Source organism: Hippocampus zosterae, chromosome 9 (genome assembly GCF_025434085.1).
Source record: "Hippocampus zosterae strain Florida chromosome 9, ASM2543408v3, whole genome shotgun sequence".
Classification (NCBI taxonomy): Eukaryota; Metazoa; Chordata; class Actinopteri; order Syngnathiformes; family Syngnathidae; genus Hippocampus; species Hippocampus zosterae.
In genome coordinates this window covers 23,241,219-23,260,677 of record NC_067459.1, presented here as the reverse complement: position 1 = coordinate 23,260,677, position 19,459 = coordinate 23,241,219, and the positions used below count along the sequence as shown (strand labels likewise).

General features: G+C 44.1%; 2 protein-coding genes and 1 long non-coding RNA gene across 3 annotated transcripts; 2 read left to right on the top strand and 1 right to left on the bottom strand.

Moving 5' to 3' along the window:
* Positions 1–9,639: 9,639 nt before the first annotated feature.
* LOC127608094 (tribbles homolog 3-like) lies at positions 9,640–13,862 on the top strand. Its single transcript, XM_052077006.1, has 4 exons — positions 9,640–9,816; positions 11,993–12,280; positions 12,383–12,675; positions 12,880–13,862. Exons 2-4 carry the CDS (start codon positions 11,993–11,995, stop codon positions 13,379–13,381), a joined length of 1,083 nt encoding a protein of 360 aa, XP_051932966.1. The 5' UTR covers positions 9,640–9,816; the 3' UTR covers positions 13,382–13,862.
* Positions 13,863–14,821: 959 nt separating this feature from the next.
* LOC127608001 (snaclec alboaggregin-A subunit beta'-like) lies at positions 14,822–18,036 on the bottom strand. The gene is made up of 8 exons (XM_052076799.1): positions 18,028–18,036; positions 17,868–17,936; positions 17,683–17,745; positions 17,531–17,558; positions 16,737–16,822; positions 15,621–15,755; positions 15,115–15,211; positions 14,822–15,002 (listed from the first exon to the last, which is right to left on the bottom strand). Exons 1-8 carry the CDS (start codon positions 18,034–18,036, stop codon positions 14,881–14,883), a joined length of 609 nt encoding a protein of 202 aa, XP_051932759.1. The 3' UTR covers positions 14,822–14,880.
* On the top strand, positions 16,093–16,576 carry LOC127608120 (uncharacterized). Its single transcript, XR_007964187.1, has 2 exons — positions 16,093–16,230; positions 16,308–16,576. It is a non-coding gene; the product is annotated as an uncharacterized LOC127608120 (long non-coding RNA).
* Positions 18,037–19,459: the final 1,423 nt, after the last annotated feature.

The window sequence follows — 19,459 nt, the reverse complement described above, 5'->3', positions numbered from 1 at the left end:
GCTTCGGGCACAACGTGACAGATTTGAAGGAGTGTCGTTTTGTACTCGGCCCACAAGGAAGCTGATTAGCGGCTTAATGAGCTGAGCGCTGCTGGCGGTTACGTGGAAATTGAAAGCATCGCCTCGGGGAGGAAAAAAAAAAGAACAAAGCATGAGAGGGAAGCACATGTTTGACATTTAAGCAAAACGGCCGACGTTTATGTCATGTCAATGGCAAGATTGAGGCTTCCTGAGTGTTCATATCGTCACTGATACATTTCAACCTTGACCTCTGCTTTAACCCCGAACCACTGCTTGAAACCCTACTTTGAAAGATCACAGACCCCTCAATTTGAAAAACCTAACTCTTGTTTAAAACACTACTTTAAAACCACTAAAATAGCCTTGAAACTCCAACTCTGAAAGTGTAAGCCTTTTTTTTCAAACCCCAACATGGGCTTGAAGCCCTACTTTGAAACATAACTTGAACATGAACCAGGTATGGGGCCATCTGTTTCCAAACCACAGCGCCCAGGGGCTCCTGCGGCTCCTTTGCTATAGTTTGGTCTCCAGTAGCCGTGGAAACCCAAACTGTCTTGAAACCTTCATTTGAAAACCCGGGTTTTGATTTAACCCCTAACACAGGCTTTCACACCATAACCCTTGTTTTAAAACCCCAAGGCCATTTGTTGCATCGATAGATGCTCGTCTGTGCTTCATGCATAGTGAGAACATGTTGACACTCCCTTGATATTCACACTTGCATGTGAACGGTATGGATTTTCCCAGCCACACAATTGTGGTCAGAAAAAAAAAAGGTCCCTGACCTTTAAATGTTGCCGTCACATGATGGCATTCTTCTTATTTGGGCCTCATGTCTATCACAATGTGTACAATGCAAAGTATGTGTGCCGGTCGGTGAGGAATTTGGGATTGCTGGATGTGTTGTCAGCATTCAGTTTTTAGTGGACAAGCATGTCGAAGCCTCACGTCGTCCTCACGTTCTCCTTCGAAATCCATTCAAATAGAACGACAGCATTTGCAAGAAACTGAAAAAAACGCATCCACAATCAGTTGAAAAACTGAAACGAAACAATAATTTGAAACGGAAAGAGTCTTTTAGATATAATGACCTGGAGATCTACAAGTGGTCTCTTGTAAATACAACCCGCAAGGGTTATAAAGATTTATTGTGCAAAACCAAAGAATTTAACACATGAAAGCTGCTATTGAGCGCACGGCGACGTGACTGAATATAAATACAAGTTTGTCGTCCTCTAGTGGCTGTAAATAATATTGCTTTACAAAAAAAATTCCAAATGTTCATAATTTCTGAAAAAAAAGTACTACAAATAAAGGAATAACAATGATATGCCCCCTGATTTGTTTGTAAAATATGTAAAGCATTTGATTTCGATAAAATTATATATTTTTCTCATTTTAATAGAATTAAAAAATAACTTTGAAGTAATTAACAGGTTCATATGATAAAATGTCATACAAACAGTTACAAGTTCGGTTAATGTATTTTTTTATTTATGTATTATTTTAATTGGTTGACCAAAAATCAGTAACAATTTCAAAAGAATAAATAAAACCTGACATGCATTAAAAATGTAAAATTTATGACAACACAAAACAAGTTCAATATTTTACAATAGATTTATTTACAATAAATTAACCAACCAATTAGTTACTAAAATAAATAAGAAATGCGAAATTCTCGACAATTATTGATTCCATAAATAAATTTTAATGTATATATAAATGAATCAATCCAGGTGAATAAAAATGTGAAATGCATTTGTAAAATCGTTCAAAAAGTCCCCCGCCCCCATTTATTTTCCTTTTTTTCCATAAAATATGTCCAACTGATCGAAAAATGACACAATAACTATTTCTGAACACGCATCAGCACTGCTGCTGCAATGATTAACATGTCCGGCCATCCAGTGGCTGCGTGAGCATCACCTTTGACAATTTTGGGCTCACATCTTTGCGTGTTATTTTGCTCAAACTCCACATCTTAAAACGACATTTGCAATGCTCGAGGTCCACATGGCCAGTCATGCTACTTTCCTCACAATATTCTTCCTGTCAGTGCATCCGCAAAGTATTCCCGGCTCTTCAAAGTCTCCACATTTCGCAGTAAATTGATTTTCTCCCTCAAAAATTCTAAAAGTAAAGCTCCGTGACAGAAAAATAACAAACCTAGCCACTTAGGCGCATGCATTGTTGTGTGGATGAATAGCCTGATTGGGGAAATGAAATAGCAGATCTGCTGCCATCTTAGCATATGACAAATTGCAGCCTGGGCTGCTAATGAAGTCGTGCACACACACCCGTACACGCACGCACGCGCGCACAAACACGCGCACACGAATGGAATGAGTCGATACTGTAACTCTTCTGCAATCACAGGCTGACTTCATCCTTCAACCAGTCCCGCGTGCGCGCGTGTGCGCGTGTGTGTGTGTGTGCGTGTACGTGTTGGTCAGCGTTGCGCGTTGATTGCACATCGTTACGACAGAAAGCAGCCTGATGGTGATGGAAGACGCCAGTGTGTGTTTTATTTTGTTTTGTTTGTTTCAGTGGGAGATGAAGCGCGCATGTGTGTGTGTGAGTGTGTGTGTGTGTGTGTGAGAGTGATGGGTATTGCCCAAAGTTGCATTTGATGGGCGCATATAGCAGGAGAGCAGTCCAAGCGTGGAAATACACCCACACACACGTGCGCGCGCACGCACACGCACGTACGTACGCACGCGTTACATTTGCTAATTGTACGTATTTATTATTTTATCATCCTGTGTTGATGAACATTTGGAAAGTTGGAACTTCTTATGCTGTGTTTTGGACTTCAAGCTCAGCCTCGTGAGTTTCCATGGCGACAAAAAAAATTGCCCATTTTACCTCAAAATTGTAAAAGTCTCGAAAAGCGAAACAATGGGAATACTTTTCGGTCATCCAGAAAGTATTCAGTGTCACAACACTTTACTTTTTCTTGCTTGGTTCCAAATTGGATTGGATTCACCCCCCCCCCCCCCCCTCAGAATTCTAAAAGTCTCAAAAAGTGTCACCTTTTCAACAGGTTCTTCATCTGCAGTTATATTCCAATTGTTGGTCCTCAAAATGATACAAAACCAAAACCCATAATGCTAACATGAAAAATGTGCTTTTAATCTTTTTTTTTGAAAACTGGTTAAAATCGAAAATGAATAAACCCCATTTTGAGAAGAAGCAATTCCCAGTTGTCGCTAAGCCTGTTGTGAAGTGTTGTCTGTGAACAGCGAATTTAAGAAACAAGTTTATTTGATTCATCCAGAGCCGGGAACATTCATTTAAAGAATTTATAGACAAGTGTAAAACGATAGCTTGTCTATGTCGCATTTCTTACGATTCTTCAAGTACGGAAGGAGGAATTTGTTTTTTTTAGCTAGTGTGACGTCTTTGATGTACTTCCTCCTTGCTTGGAATTTCTTTATTCATAGCATTTGCTCGATTTTTTTGTTTAAAACGCTGGTGGTTCCAAAGTTATGTGTAGAATTTTCATGGAGGAAAAAAAAAAGCCTGGAATCCGTTTTTGATAAGACTAATTGTGTCAAAATGGCGATAAACTGACCACGGCGAATAATTTCTGCATCCACTTTAAAGGATTTGTGATTTTTTTTTTTAATTTCTGCTTTTTGTATTTGTAATAAATGTCCAAGATTTTGAAGCATTTTATTTTTCCAATGTCATCGTTATGGGTTGCTGTTTACAGAATTGAATGAATGCATTCATCAAGTCGAAATGCATCAAAAAGAAAAGCCGAAACTATCATTGGAGCGAGCCACTTAACGCGAGACTGATTTCTTGAATTCCTATCCCAGTCAACAAACGTAAAAGGATTTTCTTGGACACTTTTTTCCTTCTTAATCCGCTTTGTGAAAACACAAAGCGGCAAAAAGTCGTAAATGTTCAACCCGTTCGATAGTCTCTGATCGCAAAGCCTGCTTCAAATACACGAAATACACGAAAAGTCAAAGGCAAAGCAAATGGTCGTGCAGGAGCCGCTCCTTTCGTTCTCGCTGGACTTCAGCGGCAGATATACTGGAAGAGATCCTTCTTATATCACTTTTGCATCATCCACAATGACCTCTGTTTGTGGGTAATAACACACACACACACACACACACACGCGCGCGCACACGGTGGGCTGTCTAGGATTGTCTCTGTGATGAAACCAGCAGTAACTGTTGGCATGTCAACTACATCCTCTGTGACATGGCGCGCGTGTGTGTGTGTGTGCGTGTGTCAGTGTCAGTGTGTGTGTGTGTGTACGTGCGTGCACAACCTTTGACCCTCTGGCGATGTCGACAATTTTGAAGCAGAAGCCGTGGTAGAGAGAGGTTTTTCAGGATTTCCACAGGAGTAGTTTGGAGCGGTCGGTATCTGTGACAACGGGAGTCAAAGGCAGAGGGAAAGTCTGAATGACGCTGTTCGCTTTTATTTGCTTTGAAGTTGCGTCAAGATTTAAACATTTTCCAGTGTCGAGTTGAAACGTTGCGTAGATAATTAGCGCGGTGTCAGAATTCGGGATTTGTATGTGTGTGTGTGTGTGTGTGAGTATGAGGGGGAGTGTAGGGGGAGGGGGGGAGGGACAATCCATTCATTCATTCATTCATTCATCTTCCGTACCGCTTGATCCTCACTAGGGTCGCGGGGGGTGCTGGAGCCCATCCCAGCCGTCTCCGGGCAGTAGGCGGGGGACACCCTGAATCGGTTGCCAGCCAATCGCAGGGCACACAGAGACAAACAACCATTCGCACTCACACTCACACCTAGGGACAATTTAGGGTGTTCAATCAGCCTGCCATGCATATTTTTGAAATGTGGGAGGAAACCGGAGCACCCGGAGAAAACCCACGCGGGCCCGGGGAGAACATGCAAACTCCACACAGGGAGGCCGGAGCTGGAATCGAACCCGGTACCTCTGCACTGTGAAGCCGACGTGCTAGCCACTGGACTACCGGGCCGCCCCCCAATCAGTTCATTGAAATCATATTTTAAAATGGAATACCTCAACGAACCGTTGTGTGTGCACTGATGTGTGGCTAACTTTTCTACTAAAGTTATTAGTTAAAGTTGTTTTTTTGGATCATTTCTGTCATTTGACGTACTTAACTGCGGCGAGTGCGATGTGCCCCCTGTCACGAATACACTATTTTACATTGAGAAAGGAAAACAGAAGCAGATTGACGTTTTGGCTAGGCAGTGGGAGGGAATGGGATATTTTTCTGGGAGTGAGACGGTGTCTAAATGGCCAAAGTGATCTTAAAATGGCCGCTTCAAACCAAAATGGTGGACTTCCTGCGGCTTGAGACTTTTTCTCTTAAGGTGTGGCAGGGTAGGAGAACTGATTGCAGTGGTGCTCCCGAAATGTATTTTTCAGGGATGTCAAATAGGAATGGGAGGGAATGGGATATATTTCTGGGAGTGAGACGGTGTCTAAATGGCCAAAATGATCCTAAAATGGCCGCTTCAAACCAAAATGGTGGACTTCCTGCGGCTTGAGACTTTTTCTCTTAAGGTGTGGCAGGGTAGGAGAGCTGATTGCAGTAGTGCTCCCGAAATGTATTTTCAGGGATGTAAAATAGGAAAACAAGACGCTTTGGAATCACCCCCCCCCCCCCCAAAAAAAAAAGTCCAAAAAGCAAATACAAAGTAGCAAAAAACATGACACCAAATTCCTGGTGATGTGACAACTGACAACAAAGTAACGATCTGCCAAAGACTTGGCAGAAAGCAGATAACTAAATACCAAGGAAGTGACGAGACGACGAGGCACACCTGGACAAGACACGAGTGGTCGAGGGAGCCGGCGAGTCCACACAAGAGATCAGGCAGACGAAAACAAGCGCTCATTAAAAGTACAACAAGAACGACAAGACATGAAAAGGGACACGGGTAATACTGGATAAAACTGAACGCAATCAAAACCCCGTCAACATCATGAACGTGGATTACTGAGAAAGGGGGGGGGGGTTGTGAGTCAAACTGGCTTTGGAGGCGGAATTTTCAAAAACTTTTTTCCCCCCTCCCTATTTTTTTTTTTCAACAACCTCACCTTTTGGGTCGAGAGAATTTCATATTTAAAGCCCAGATTGGGGGAGGGGGCAGCATTGACACCCCCCCGCCCCACCCTCCCTCCGTTGCAAATAACAAACAGCATTTGCAATCATGTGCAATAATTTGAGCCTGATGCTCCATCAGTGGAGTCTTGCAATGTTGCCACTTCGGGCTTTATTGAAAAGAGGCGAGTGAGCAAGCCGGCGTCAGTCTTGACGCGTCTCCCCAGGTACGTTGCATCAGTCCTCCCGTCATTGCTTCGTTACGTCCGCTGCCACTAAAGACTCATTAAGGACCCAGCCAGACTCTACGCTTTGTCTTCTCGCCATCCTCACGGCGGGCTCGGTCAGTCGGCCTCCGACATGCACGAGCGCAGATTGAGTGCACTAGGCTGAGTTTTTTTTTTTTTACTCAGATTCCGAAAACTTTATTTATCCCCGTAGAGTGATATGCAAGTATGACTAGGCCTGCGTGGGTTTTCTCCGGGTACTTGATGTTTCCCAATTAGCTCAGAACTGCCTCTCCATCATGACTTTGTTTGTTCTAATTCAGAAACAATTGAATCCAATGACAATGAAATTGACGCCAATTATGATCTAGTAGTACTCGGAGTGTTTTGAATCTGAAAATTGATTAGTTGCACGCGCAACAAAAACCCTGGTGGATATATATATTTTTTTCCCCCCAGTTCATCATTCCGGCGGCCTGGTGGTCCAGTGGTTAGCGCGTCGGCTTCACAGTGCAGAGTTACCGGCTTCGATTCCAGCTCCGGCCTCCCTGTGTGGGGTTTGTATGTTCTCCCCGGGCCTGCGTGGGTTTTCTCCGGGTGCTCCGGTTTCCTCCCACATTCCAAAAATATGCATGGCAGGCTGATTAAACACTTGAAATTGTCCCTAGGTCTGAATGTGAGCACGGCGAGCCTTGCGATTGGCTGGCAACCGGTTCAGGGTGTCCCCCGCCTACTGCCTGAAGATGGCCGAGATAGGCTCCGGCACCCCCGCGACCCTTGTGAGGATAAAGCGGAACAGAAAATGGATGAATGGAGGGTTCATCTTTCCTTTATTTAGTACGGAAGCATGGAACTGCCAATGGGTTGTAAACATTTTTAGCTTCCAAACTCATTTGAATGTATTTGCAGCTACATTCAAATGGACTTGATAGCTAACTGCTAAAATCATAGCATTTTTTTCGCCCCCATAATGCCGTGGGGTATTATTGACTTGCAAGAGTGTATACTCTGAGGCATGATAGGAAATGTTTGTATGTTTTTAGCATTTAGCCTGCAAGTATGTTTGCAAGTACGATGGAACGAATTTGCCAGTCAAATATGTTTACTCCACATTAGCAGTTCCGCACTTCTCTTAATTTGGCCTGAATGCGCATTCGTCACTCTATTTAGCCCAATGAAAGACACTCTTGTTTGAACGTTTTGGAGGCGCATGCACTTCCTAACATGATCGATTTGCTCACGGGGATGTTTTATCTTGTGCGCAGCCCGAGGCCTCTTTCAAAGGTCCCGGCGGGGGGGTGCGCCAGGGCAGGATGGATGCCCTGGAGCTATGCAAACCAGAGAGCGCACGGCAGGAAGCAGATTCAAATCACAGGAAGTGGCATCAGGTGGGGATCAAAGCGGCGCAGGTGGCGCAGTAATCCAGAGAAATGAGAGCGTGCGTTCATGTGCGTCGCTCAGGCCATGGTTAAGTCAGACACTTGGCCTCTGATTTCATCACGTCGCTTATGAAAAAGAGTCAAGTGTAACATGCGCGCGCGCACACACACACAGAGCGCACGCTGCTCCTCTGTTTCTTCAATATTTCATCATGTGGCATAAAGACACGCTAACCACGTGAAGATAACCTGCTGTGTGTGTGCGTGAAGAGGGCCAGCCAAACTCTGTCTTGATTTACAGTAATAATGCAAATAATAGCAATAAAATATTTAAAAAACAATAAAAAAGGCAGACTTTTTTTTTCATTGACAAAAATACAGAAGGCTAGTTTTGAAAGTCCCATGGAAAGGGCCAAAAGGATCCTAAAATGGAAGCTTCAAAACAAAATGGCAGTCTTCCTATGTGGCTTCTTAAAACTTTTTTTTTTTTTGTTTACTCACTATCACGGTGTTGAGTGAAACTGTCTTTGTGGTCTGAATTGACGAAAAGTTGCGAGGGCCCTTGGAATTGGCCAAAATTACCTTAAAACGGCAGCTTCAAAACATGGGGCGTGGCTTCTTGAGATTTTTTTTAGGCACATCTACTCGTAGGCATGCCTATCAAACTGTATATTGCCGAGTAAGGCTCTCAGGACTGATTTTTGGGCGGAAAAAATCTCAAGAACAAATTCATCTATGAAAAACGCCTTGAAATGGAAGTGATGACCTAAAAATAAGATAAGATAAACTTTACATGAATTACATTATTTGTCCCACGATGGGGACATTTGCTTTTGCTTCGAAACAAAATGGCGAACTTGTGAATCTTTTGTGATATCTTCAATAACTATTTACATTTAAGGAATGAAAAATAATAAATACAAATGAATACCACCCTAACACCAAATGTTAGTTGTTAGTTACATTTCACGATTTAAGTATTATAAAATTAACGGATGGATGGATCGAGTGACATTTAAGGAATAATATAATACAATACGTACACCAATAGTAGCGCGGTCAACGCAGGCACAGGAAGAAAGCCTCAAAAACCCAGGTGACCTCATTTCCTGTACAGTAGCGCATTGATTGTTTGCTTCGTGCATAAACTCGTGCACATCCTGTCCTCGTTCGCCCTTCTCCTCCCTTCGTGGGGAAATTGTCCACTTTTAAAGTTTTTTGGGGCAAAAAAAATTAATTAGCTTATGTGATGCATATGGAAGGGAGTGTGCGTCCACACCACGCCAAACACAAACGGAACACACCTTCACGCGTTGCAAAAGTCTGTCAATGAGTCAGTGTTTTTTTGTTTCTTTTTTTTTTTGGTTGGTCTTAGAATTAACGTGGCTAAAGTGGAAATGTACAGGGTGTGGAGCTCACGCATGATCTTGGATTGCAAAAGTTATCCTAGAAGTGTTTTGATGGTTACGAAACAAAACAAAACAAAAATAGCACACACAGTATATTTTAAATAACAAGGTTTCATTCTAGCCTCCAATCCTGTGCATTGATAAATCTTAAGAATTTTAAAATTTGACTTTACGATAAACTTTTCCAAAAACAAAAAACGTTTAAAATGTCGTTAACTCATAATAGTTTGCATTATAAATGTCATATCCCAGTCATTTTTTAATCTTCATCAGCGGTGCGGATTTATTAGTGAGCCTGCTTGTCAACCGGGTAGTGTGTCAAAGGTCGATTTGGAATCTGATGTAATCCGTTTTGTTTGCGAATATGATCGCGTTATGCTCGTTATGAGTGACGTGTCTGCTGTCTGACGACGATTCCACTCCGGATTGCAACATCGAAACCCCGCCCTCATCAGGTGACGTCACGGCACGAAGACAGAAATTCAACAAAGGCAATCTCGCTCGGCGCTCGTCCCCTCCTCGGTCCTCTCAGTTTACTGGAAAAGTTCCGAGAAGCGAAAACCGAGAAGCGGGCGTTACACCCCGGCCAGTCCGTCCAGCCTGCCCCGGGACGCAACTACTGCTATGGCCGCGACGACTCGTCCTTAACGGGGCTTGTCGTTGTCCAGCTCCGCCGGGTTCAACAGGATCCGGAGGTGCTCTCCAGTGCAAGGTAAGATTTTCCATTTCTTTTAAATGACCAAAAGTAGCCACGCAACCTCACTTCCAAAGGCGATTTCTTTTTTTTTGTCCACGACTTTACGAACGTTTCTCAAAGTGGTTCGCGGATAGCCACAAAAGGGTAAACAAATTTCAGAAATGTGGAATAAAATGATTAAAGTACGTGTAAATTCATCGATTGTTCCGCATTTTCCACGGCGCGATGCTGAAAATGTCTCAAATAAACAGGAGTCCGTACGGTGGTAGCGGCTCGTATAACCGTTTTACAGTTTTAAGTTTCGAGTTTGCATGCATGTTCCAAAAAACATTCTTGTTAGTTCAATTGACCACTAAATAGTCTCTCGGTGTCAATGTAAGATTGTTTAAAAGTAACTTTAAAGGGTAAACAACAACGACAACTCAATTCACAAGTTGGTTTTTTTCGTTTGTTTACGAGTTGGATGCAGGGTTTTGTAACGCGTGGCCCACGAGCATGTTGTGTAATATCGTAAGAAGGCAAACGCATCCGAAATGTATCGTGCTTCCGTTAGATGCAAGATTTGTGCAACTTTTTTTTTTTCACGACGTGATGCTGACAATGTTTAAATGATTGTGTCCAAAAGAATTTTCGTCTTCAACTGTAGACGCGCAGATGCGGTTCATCATTCACTTGAACGTGAGTCGAAAAGATTCAATAACAAAGAAAACGATCAGCAAAATAATGAATCGACGCCAATAGTTTTTTTTTTAACTGAGTCGTACTTTAATCAACCGGAAGCATCCGTGTAAACTTTTCCAATGACGCACACTTCCCTATAGGAAGTTTTCAATCGTGTCATCTTAATTAGTGGTAGAAAAAGTACAAAGTTTTTGATTGATCCTTAGTCATAATCAATCATAATCTTTGCATTAGTCTTGTAATCTGATTTATGATTGACAGGCTTGTCTTTATGCCTGTTAGTTCGAATTTGTGTGAATGAGTGAACTCTGATTAAAGTGGACCACCTTTCATATTAAGTCATCGTTCATTTGCTTTTATTTCAGTTTAAGACTCATCTAAAACACCAAAACTTTGTGTACAATAAATTAGATCAGTTATCGTGATACAGGATTTATTACTTGTTTAAAAAAAAACATGGAAAGAGGACATAGGAAAAAATATTCCTACATTAACTCGCAATCACAATACTGAGGAAAAAAAATATGACAGCTCGGCAGTTCGGCCCTAAATTAAAGTGGCACACACTCAAAATCAAATGTAGAAAAGGCGCACATAATCTCCAAACGCCACAAAGTTTTACTCAAAAAGTTTTCCAGTGACGCATCATTGTGTTTATAAAGTCACATTAAGTGGCCGTCACATGGCGCTTTGTGTGTCAGAATGAAACTGAAGGTCCAACAGAAGCGCCCTCTTCCGAGTGTGTGCGTGCGTGTGTGTCACAGGATGCTGTTGCCCTGGTGACTCAGCTTGTTTCACCAGAGCAGTGTTGGTCAACGGGTGTCTCTTGAAAAAGAAGGAAAGCGATACATCAGACTAGTTTTCGGGGAATGGGAGTGCACTTGTTGGTTGGCTGGTGTGTGTGTGTGTGTGTGTGTGTGTGTGTGTGTGTGTGTGTGTGTGTGTCTGTGTGTGTGTCTGTGTGTGTGTGTGTGTGCGGTGGCGCATGCGTGCGGTCCCCGCTATTTAAAACAGTTAAAACTATAAAGCGTTGTGCTCTGACGCAACGATCTGAAAGCGTCTGTCATCTTACAGGAAGTTGCATCATGCAGCCTATAGACGCGTGAACACGGGACACAGTTGGAGTTGATACCCTCCCTGTTTTTTTTTTTTTTTTTTTTTTAACTGTACCAATATTTACGGGTCGAGGGGCGGCGTTCAGTCGAGAAATTGAGATGTCGTTTATGATGTCTCAACTTGTCAGGCTGTGTAAATTTTTGAAGTTATAGATGCCGCAAGATGGCGGCAAAACAGGACACGTGTCTAAACGAAGCAAACGTGTCTCAACCTATAGTTCTGCTTTTGAATTTTTTTTTTTTTCAGGCTGAAGAGTAAGTAATGTTTTGCCGCCGTCGCGTGACAAGGTTTTATTCGGAGTCTTAATCGCGAGTCGGGTTTTGCTGTCATCCATGTTGAGTATTGATTGTAGATTTGGTGATGTCACGGCCCCTCTCCCCTCCTCCAATCACAGATGAATGTGGGCGTGGCCAAGCGCTGTTTGAAGAGATTACTGGACGAGCCCCAGGATGCGTCGCCCAAATGCAAAAGAGTCTGTCCGGACCTTCCGCCGCCGCCGCCGCCTCCTCCCGACGCGAGCGCAGCGGTTCACCTCAGTCCGGTGGTCAAAGGTCGCTCCCCTAAATCCAACCACAGCCAATCAAAAGTCAAGGTTGGGCCTTACTTCCTGTTTGAGCGCTGCGAGGGCGAGGACACGTACAGAGCGGTGCACGCCGCCACACAGCAACAGTACACATGTCAGGTAATCTTGGCGTGCATTCCTTCCTCGCTGTACAGTAGAGTGGAAATATGTTGATGGATAGAAGCTTCCCTCGCCTAACCTATCTGGTTACCATGGTTACAGGTCTTGCCCCTGCACAGCTACCAGGAGAAGTTGGCGGCCTACGCCCGGCTGGGTCGCCACGACAACATCTGCGGCCTCCTGGACACGGTGATACGGCCGGACGGCGCCTACCTGTTCCTGCCGCCTCATCACGGCGACATGCACGCGTACGTGCGCAGCACAAAGCGCCTGGGCGAGGAGGAAGCGGGGCTCCTGTTTGCGCAGATGCTCCAGGCGGTGGCGCACTGCCACCGCAGCGGCGTGGTGCTAAGGGACGTCAAGCTGCGCCGCTTCGTCTTCGCCGACAGATTCAGGTGAGTCCAACCGACCGACGCCCTGGTAGCTTTTTTTTTTTTTTTTTTGGAAGCTTTTGTCATTTGAACTCAGTTGCTCAATGAAATATTTGGCCCATTTTCACTCTGTTGCTAACCAAAATAAAAAAAATATATAGCATCCATTTTGTTGTCAACTAATGAGAAGAAAAAAAAAACAATGACGTGACCTGTTGTTCTCCGCAGGACCCGCGTGGCGCTCCTCGGCCTCAACGACTGCGTCATCCTCCAGCCCGGCGAATCGGACTCCCTCTCGGACCGCCACGGCTGCCCCGCCTACGTGGGCCCCGAGCTACTGGCCAGCGGCAAGGCGTCGTACTCGGGCCGCGCCGCTGACGTCTGGAGCCTGGGCGTGTCCCTGTACACCATGCTGATGGGACGCTACCCCTTCCAGGACACCCGGCCCGCCGCCCTCTTTGCCAAGATCCGGCGCGGGGCCTTCAGCCTCCCAGCCTGGCTGTCTCCGCCGGCCAAGTGCTTGATCGCGTGCATGCTGCGGAAATCCCCCGCCGAACGCCTGCGGGCGTCCGAGCTGCTGATGCACCCGTGGTTGAACGGTCGCCGCGCCGCGCCGACGGCGTCGCACGCGATCCTGCTGCGCGCTTCGGGGGGCCGGGCGCTGGAGTTGAGGCATGGGGATGACGAAGGCGGTGACCAGGTGGTGCCCACGTGCGCCCAAAAGCACTAACGAAACATTCATGAACTTGACACTACTCCAGAGTCCTGGATTACTTGAGCCTCAAGTGCCTTCAACCCCCCCCCCCCTCTCCCCCCAGCAGCAACGGCTCTTTATCAAACACCAAAAGACTGTACACGAAATCCTACAAAATGGCAGCAACCTATTTCAACATAGTTACTTTACAACAAGATGCCACAAGCAGAGCGCCATTTTCACCCAGATGAAACTCGACTCACTTCAACTCGGTGCCTTGACTAACAAGATGGTGGCACGGTATTAGTTTTGTCTGACTGAAACGCCACAACCCATATCAACATGGTTCATTGATGCCGGCAAAACACGATTTTAGTCTAAATTAAACTCCCGCTGGTCTCCCGAAAGATCCCAAGTCCAAAGTATAAGGGAGCAAGGAATAAGTGACTGATTCTCGAACAGCGTAGCGGCTGTTATGTGAAACACCCTAAAATGCCACAAGATGGCGCCAAAGCAGTGTTGGATAGAAGTCTGCTTTGGCACCACCTTGTGGCATTTTGGTGCCGGCGTACTACATTGGGTTGAAAGACAATCTTAATCCCTGCCCAGTCGGAAAGTAGTGCTTTGGCGCCGTTTTGATGCTCGTATAGGCAATTGTAAAAAATTTTAGGGGTTGTCAATTACTGAATATTTGGTATTTTGGGGAGGGTTCCTGTTGCGTCTCCACAATTTGAGTGAAGTATTTGAAAATGTCAACATCTCGGTGGAAGTCTTTTGCCAGATTTTTCCCTCAACACCACTAGACTTGGATGTGGCTGTTCCACAACGTTGTGTGCGTTGGTGTTAATGTTCCGGGGGAGCTCCATCATATACACATTGTCTACCTCGGTTCCTGTCATTTAGCTTCCTTTCTCCGAGCTTTCTCGTCCCACGGCAGACTGACATGCGGCCGCCTCGCAGTGTTTTGTGACAACATATGAAGTGGTTCGTTTTCCAAAACAAACCGACTTGGAAGCAGGCGGTGATCATGAGAGTCCTGCTGGAGCCTGCTCAACAGCTGCACAATGAATAAAAAAAAACTATTCACAATATACTCTGTTTCGTTCGTCGTCTTTTTTGACTGCACAAACCTTTTGGGGATTGTTAAAAGTAACGTCAATCTTAACCGAGTGTCAATTTTCTCAAGCTAATTCAACAAAAATGCAGCAACAACGACAACAAAAATCAGATCCCCCCCCCCCCCCGGTTGGTCCAATGGTTGTTGTCGAGCTAGTCCCGTACTAGGCTGTGACCTATTCAGATTGTTTCTAGTGGCAAATAGTTCATCACTAATTGGTGCATCTGTGTGTGTGGGTGGGGGTGGGGGGGTGTTGCACACTCCACCCTTCGTAAAGGGCTCTCTCGCATAAAATGCCCATTCGAAAACACTAAACTACTGAACAGCAGACATTCAATCCAAGAAATGAATTTTGTGCAAAAATCAAGAACATTTATTCAGGTCTCCTGAAGTGGCATTGGAGCGACAGGAAATGTTGCTAAGGGGCAACAGCTTCAGAGAATATTTCCTCGGCTACGCAAAGCGACACGCACTGCAACACGTCGCGGCCACAAATGTAAGTCAGGTTTGTGCCACAATCGGTAACAGCCCAGACAAGATCTGGAATCAAACGCGCACAACCAATTAGCCCAATCCTGTTTCTACCAAGTTCACAGAAGATGAACTGGCAAGTACATAGTAATAGAAGAATGGAATGAAAGAACACTTATACCGTTGGTCCGTATGGCTAAACAGCCCACGTCAATTCGCCCCGGGAACTGAGATTCGGCAAACTCTGTTTCCGAGCCATCAGTCCACATCACGTCACCCTGGAGGAACAGAGATTTGCACCAAATCAGTGTTTTCATTGAGCTCATACAAGACGAGAGATGGGGATCAAAGACAAACTAGGGAATTGTTTGAAACTGGGTATAAAATCAGCCACACTTAATGTGTGTGGTTGAAATGAGTGCTTCTCAAAATGCGGTATGTATACCACACAAGGTACTTTAAAAAAAACGTTTTATTTTTTTTAAACTAAGTTTAACCCCCACCCCCTCGCATCCCCAAGTATATTAATGTAATTTTATACTTGGGGATGCGAGGGGGTGTGGTCATTTTCCGAAATTTACATGTAGTGTTGATGTTCAAATTTCATAATGTTAAAGTGGCTTATAATTTAAAGTTTTGAGAAAAACTGCTTTAAATATGTTCCATGGCCGCAGGTCAATGTTTCACCGCCAAATCGGTCTTCGAGAGTCCAATCCAGATGGCGGTCGCATCGAGAGACAGTGTCGTGAGCTCATTGACCACAGCCAGTTCCATATCACTTTGGATGGACACCAGATTGCCACGAAGAAGGTTGCAGGACCTCTAATTGGACAAATCAAACATTTCAAAGATCATTTCGTGCACAATATACTGGTGCCTAGTCACTGAAGTTTATCGTATTTTCCTATCGAAATGAAGGGAAATGCAATTCAATCGCTTTCATTTTAAATGGGAAAACAGCACTCCATAATAGTATACTTATGAAAACATTGAGAAAGTACATATTAAATACAAAATCTCAAGAATTTTGATTTCTCCCTACCCGGCGTTTTCCTTTCTGAATTCTGATTGTAATTTCCCCATTGCGGGACAAATAAAGGATATCTTAATTAAACTTAATTGATGCTGCAATTTATTAATCGTGCTGATTCTTCAAGTGTATGTAGACATGCAGACAAACGAACGTCAGGGACTCAAATAATGGGAATAATATTAGTTGTTTTTTTTTTTCAGAGAGGATAAAGAACACAATACTGTGAGTACTGTGATAGTCTATATGTGTTGCACCACCGTTCATGTTTAACTCATTCATTCTCAAAGACGTTTTTAAACGTCTTTTCAGACTTGGTCCAGAATTGGATGGTACTGAATGAGTTAAATACGAGTCGCTGAAAAACCTCACAAAAACATTTAGCCTCTCCTGAGCATTTTCCATTAGATGCTAGCATCAAGTTGTTTTGCTTGACTATATTACATACACAAAGTGTTATTCTTTTAGTTTTATGTTTAGTTTGACAATCAGCGTCAACTGAAATTGGTATTAAATACCGTCAAGCAACGTTCACGTTCGTTCAACTAACTGCTGCCTTTTGTGGGGTGAGTCGAATTGAGTTCATTGGCATCATACAGCACTTTTATCACAACTCGGAGCATTAAAAAAAAAGAAAAAAAAGGCCTGAATGAGGGTACATGCCAGGAAAAACTCACGAGTGAGTATCTCAAGGCACAACCGACATGATAAAGAGTTACAAGAGAGTTGAGCCATTTATTTTGCTGTTACGACTGTCGGGAATTCTTTGCTACCTCTGCTTGATCAAACGTCTCAGCCTTATTTTGGTAGATGAAACAACGATTGTTCAACTGAGTCCAGCCCGCAGGGCATCTGTCACCTACAACAAAACAAGTCAGCATTTGTTTCATTCCATCCCAACTTTCTTTTGTACATAGTCAACATTACGCTTTGTCACTGGACACCAACTCAACAAAAATGTATTTGCGATCCACTCGTCAGAAAATTCACCAATTCCCATTATTGTTTGTGAGAATCATCCTCAGGTATGAGCAGTTGCGTAGGATTTGGTGTCAATGAAATATGTTGGAGTGATCATCTGCAATGCCTCAACAGCTTCATGTTTCGTCTTTCCTGATTCCACTCATACCTTGCTGAGATTCTCACCCTCGCGTCAACCAAGGTGTGCTACAAGGCGCCATAATGAGTCCCCTTATGTTCATTGACACCGCTCGAGTTTCAACATTCAGGTCCCAAAGGCAGTTTTACTGAGCAACGTCAAGTCTGGTTTCTAAACTAAAATGAAAAATTGCCAATCAAACACTCAAGAAGCCATGCTTAAAAAGACAGGATGTCCGGAAACTGTTGAAAGTCTGAAACAGTTCAGCTTCTGGCGAGATTGGTAAGTTGTAGGTATCATGTCCAATGCTACAAAATTCTAATCATGCATACTAGACAGATGCTTGACACATCTGAAATTTTCACGTCGCTTGTGGGTGAAGCTTCATAACTCCCGATCGAAGACATTTGACATGATAAATGTACTACTGAAGTAAGCAGAAGTCACAGGTAGCCTACATACCGGTACGTTTCGTTGCTGTTCCAACCACAGCAGACTGTAATGAGGAAGGACACCGTGTTTAGCGCAAACGCAGCAACTGATATCGCTCCACTTTAAACGTGAATTCATGATTTCAAATATTAGTCATCATTGATCACGAAGAGTCGGTTTTGACTCACAGTCCCAGTGAGCAGGTGGCTGATTCCACAAAGGAAGAACAACAAACTGAGATCATACGCCATCTGTGGAGTGACACACCAATGCATCATATGTTGGCTGCGTGGTTTACATTTGACATCAATAACGATTGCCAGCGAAAAGAAGAGAGTAAAAAAAGCATAGCCTTTAGCATAGCCATAGTTACCTTTGCAGTGGAGATGCTCAGCGAGGAAGGACAGGGAGGGGGGATCTTTTTATAGGGGTGGATAAGATGTCACATGACTCCCCAGACGAGTTCTGCCACAAAAACAGCAAAAGTCATCATGGTTGACAATTCGTCAAAACGTGTTCGTATGCAAACTAACCTTCCCCATTGTTACGACGGCCTAAGGCCGAGTGTCTGTGCGATGCGGTGCGTGTCTCCGAAGGGGCAAGTCAGAGCAAAGAGGTGCATTTTCAGTCCAGAAAAATTCAGGGAGCGGCTACGATCGCCATAAAAGCCATCTCTGCACTGAAACCCCATCAGTTGTACGTTCGGCTTATGGGAGATTCCCAACCAAATAGCTCCCTTCTGTTCATAATGTACACTTCCTTGATTGAGTTTCCCCGATGAGGACACCCAAATAGTAACATAGGTCATCGCACATGAAGGAGCCATGATGACACAGGAAGTGTGCCATGTTGGTTCGAACCTCCGTGAGCATGTCTTCCTGTCCATTTTTGTACAGGAATAGGGAGGTTCAGAAGGAATGACTCCATCAATTCCCCTCAAATTTTAACCGTAACTTATTCGAGCTTTCAACTAACGCTAAATACCTTCGCAGTGGAGATGCTCAATTCCAAGGAAAAGGAAGAGACATCTTTTTATAAACTGGCCACAATGATAAATGATTCATCAGATGGATTCTGCCACAAGCGAGCAAGGCAGCCGGCAAAGAAATGTTTCTCCGTTTGACAATTTGTCATAGCGTGTTTTGTGGCAATCTTCAACTGGGGAGGGGTTAGTTTACGAAATATTCAGTTCCAGTGCTCTGCGTGAAAATACATGTAAATACGTTGCCCAGTAATTGGTGCAGCCATTGTATATTTCGTCAAGCTCCTTTTCATTTGGCGTCACATTCAGGGAGCGAGCGATAACAACAAACTTCTGTTCTCCTGTCGTGGCGCTCAGTGTAGAAGGGAAGTACCGTCGTACAATGCCGGCAAATAACACCGCGTCCTGTTATTTTAGTCTGCTGCGAGCTGCTTAAAAGAACATTTCGGATACCCTGAAAAGCAGGGAAATCGAGAATCGTACAGAAACCGGAATCGAATCAAGCAACCGCAATACTTTAAATTCAAAGACGCCCAACCCTTCTCGATAGCATACCAAACATTTAAATAACATTCGCACACCATCAGGAAGTGCTTCGTTAGACTGTGACTAGCAAAGCCAACAATGAACGAGTGCAACGCGGCAAAATAGTTTAGTTCCCGGATGTGGTTATGGGTGTCTATTAAATAGACAAAGCCAATGGCTGATGAGTTGCTTCCCCGTAATAGAGTCTATTACGAGGAAGCAACTCATCAGCCAGCAGACCTGGGGTGTCACTTTTCAAATATTTTACCGTTGCGCATCACTCTCAAGGCATGACCAATCAATGCATGTGGAATCCAAATGTTGCATTCGTCAAACGGATGGAGCTAATCGTTTAATCATGCCTGGAGAGAGGGGCACTGACAGGGATGTCACAAGAAAATATGACTTGCTCCACCCCCCCTCACCAATCATTAAAAGGTTTTCAAAAGTAATTTAAG